General features: G+C 44.7%; 1 protein-coding gene across 1 annotated transcript in view; it reads left to right on the forward strand.

Moving 5' to 3' along the window:
• The first annotated feature begins 362 nt into the window (after positions 1–362).
• Positions 363–3,127, forward strand: part of REPS2 (RALBP1 associated Eps domain containing 2) — a 239,499-nt gene continuing 236,734 nt past the window's right edge. Inside the window, exon 1 of the mRNA XM_029929616.1 lies at positions 363–377. Coding sequence (XP_029785476.1) covers positions 363–377 — 15 coding nt within the window. The remainder of the gene's footprint in view (positions 378–3,127) is intronic.

The following is a 3,127-nucleotide window of genomic DNA, read 5'->3' on the forward strand; positions in this document are numbered from 1 at the left end:
ATTCCTAAATATAGAGTTGACCCTTGAACAACACAGGTTTGAACTGTGAGGGTCCACTTGTATGTGGATTTTTCACCCCATAAATACAGTACAGTATTGTAAATGCATTCTTTTATCATTTTCTTAATAACACTTTCTTTTCCCTAGCTTACTAAGAATAGAGTATATGATACATATACAAAATATGTATTAATCAACTGTGTTTGCTATTGGTAAGGCCTCTGATCAACAGTAGGCTCTTAGTTAAGTTTCTGGAGAGTCAAAAGTTATCCATGGATTTTCAACAGCACAATGGTGGACGCCCCTAGCCTCTGCCTTGTTTAAGGGTCAACTGTATTGTCACTCTGGCTTTTCTCGCCATGATGGACCCCAAACAAGTAAGTTTAGAACTGCAGAAAGCATTAAGAAATTCTCTTCTAAAACGTCCTTGTTTACTGTCAGCCTTAAGGGATATGAGTGTTTCTAGTTACTACATTCTTATCTGTGTTTATTCTGAAGTCTGATAACTATTTCTTTTATTCAAAAATCTGTTGCAGATATAAAGTACAGTACTTGGCATTCCTTAGATATTAAAATGTTTTAAAAATGCCATTTCTCCCCCTCCTGAGTCCTGGGTTTAAACTTTACTGCTGTTGGGTCACTTCTGGCTGTGCCTCTGGTCCTCTGTGGAGCAGCTTTCTGCGGGCATCCTGGCGCCCCAGGGGGGCTGTCCCCTCCCTGCCGCCCTTAGCCAGCCATTCCACACACGGGTCCCTTTCCGGTCTCCAATACTCTGGGGTGCCTCCCTCTCCTGTGAGCCTTCCTCTTGGACCGTCCTTTGCCTTCCCCAGTCCCACCGATTTGTCAACACTCCTCTGGGTGCCCTCTTCATCAAATCTTCCTGGCTGGGCTCTGGCCTGTGGATTTTCTCCTCTAAACTGTCACAGCATTTAACCTGGGGTACACGATTTAGCAGTTAATTACATGTTGTCTTTTATTGTTTGTTTTTATTTGTTGTGTTAGTTTTCTTTTTTTCCAGTTAAACAACAGACTCTTTGAAAGGAGCACATCTTGTATTTTTTTTACCCCCCCCCCCGCAATAATCCAATAGGGACATAGTTAATACTTCCTGTTCTACCAGTAAGTGTTGTTTGATGGATAGGCACAGATGTAAGATTTTCCAGGCATTTCTGCAGGATCTGTGGTGCTGATGAATATCTGTCAAATTTATTCAGCTGAGTTGAGTAATGAAGAGCCGCTCCAGATCTAGTATTCAGTGGTAAATCACACCATCTCGGTATCCATTTTCTCATCTGCAAAATGAAGATGAAAATGTTTTCCCAAACCTATCTCGGAGAGTTACTGTGAGGCTTAAAGGAGATAATGTACCTTCGCACTATATGAATGTCAGGTATTATTATACTTCACATTACGGTTGTGGAAAATATAGTAGTGGTGAGATTTTGAAATGGAAATTCCCCACCTAAATTATTAGTCTTTGCTGCTCCTTCCTTACCTATCCTTTCTATGCTCTTGTCCACAAGTTTACTGCTTTCTTAATTATCTCCTGGCAGGAGCAAATGTGGTATAAGGAAATCTTAGTGAAGAAATAAGAACTGCCTCCTTCTGAAGTGGATCCTCTTCTCTATTTCATTTCTTTAGATTCCAAAAGGAAAATCTTACTCTGGCCGTCATTTGTGAATTGACATAATTTTTCTTCTCATTTAAAAAACCCATTTATTTAAGTAAGCTCTACTCCCAATGTGGGGCTTGAACTCATGACCCGGAGATCAACAAGAGTCCTATGCTCTACCAATGGAGCCAGCCAAGTGCCCCCATAATTTTTATGATGTATTCCCTCCCCCCTTTACCATCTGCTGATTTTTCCCCATCTTACTGTCCTTTCTACTTATTTTAGTTGACCAAAATATCAAAGTATATTTGTTATGATCAGTGCTATTTCTTGAGATCGGTATTTTAAAAAATTTATTTATTTATTTTGAGAGAGAGAGAGAGAGAGAGAGAAGATCAGCAGTGGAAGGGCAGGCAGGACAGAGGATCCAAAGCAGGCTCTGCGCTGACAGCAGAGAGCCCAATGCCGGGCTTGAAATCAGAACAGTGAGATCATGACCTGAGCGGAAGTCAGCCGCTTAACTGAGGGAGCCACCCAGGCGTCCCTCTTGAGATTGCTTTTGTTTTTAATTAAAATAAAATTATTTGGGGCGAAAGTTTTATATATTTCTTTATTAAATTCTAAAATGTATTTTTTATTAGTGCCTAACGCTGGACTCATTTTTTTCTTTGGGTGTTTCCGAGTGAGGCTTTATACACACACACACACACACACACACACACACACACACATGTATGTATATTATATATGCATATTATGTATATGTATATATATACATTTGTGTGTATATACATACATATATACAATTCTTCCCAAGACCCTTTTTACTTATTGCTCTAGTATTTAACAGTAACTGGTGCTATTCCTTTTTAAGGCTCAACTCCAGGTTTGAGTCATGCTTGAGAAAGTGGCCTAATCTCATCTCCACGGTGAACACCATGGGGAGTCGCTGGGATCCAGTTCGGATAGAGATCTCTGTCCTCCAGCTTTTCAGGACTTAAGCACCACTGCTATGAAAAAAAGGAAGCTTAATTTCTAATGCCTCCTCCCTTTTCTGTGAAGGGCGCTGCACCTGCTCCAGCATTCTAGGTAGAAATCACAGTTTTCTCCGCCCCCTGAAAAGCGCCATACTCCAGGTGGATCTAGATGTCTCCCTTCCCAGTTAGGGCGGAGAGGCAAAGGCACCACTCCCGGGAAGGGTGGGCGCGCTAGGGACTAGCCCCCGCTCTCCCAGAATGGGGAGTGCGGGCGGGGCTGGTGACCCGTCGCAGGGAGGGCCGCCCGCGGAGTTAGTTACCTGGCGCGGCCCGGGGCGGGGCGGGGCGGGGCGGACAGCGGGGGCGGGGCCGGGGTGAGATCCCAGGCTGCGATTGGTCCGCCCCGCGCCTGTCTCCATGTGCCGCGCGGCGGAGGCACAACATTCAAGTCCGGGGGCGGGGCCGCCGCGCGCCGGGAGGAAACGGCAGCGTAGCAGCTGCGGGGCGTGGGGGCGGTGGCGGCGGCTGCTAAGGCCGA

Source organism: Suricata suricatta, chromosome X (assembly GCF_006229205.1).
Source record: "Suricata suricatta isolate VVHF042 chromosome X, meerkat_22Aug2017_6uvM2_HiC, whole genome shotgun sequence".
In the NCBI taxonomy this organism is placed as follows: Eukaryota; Metazoa; Chordata; class Mammalia; order Carnivora; family Herpestidae; genus Suricata; species Suricata suricatta.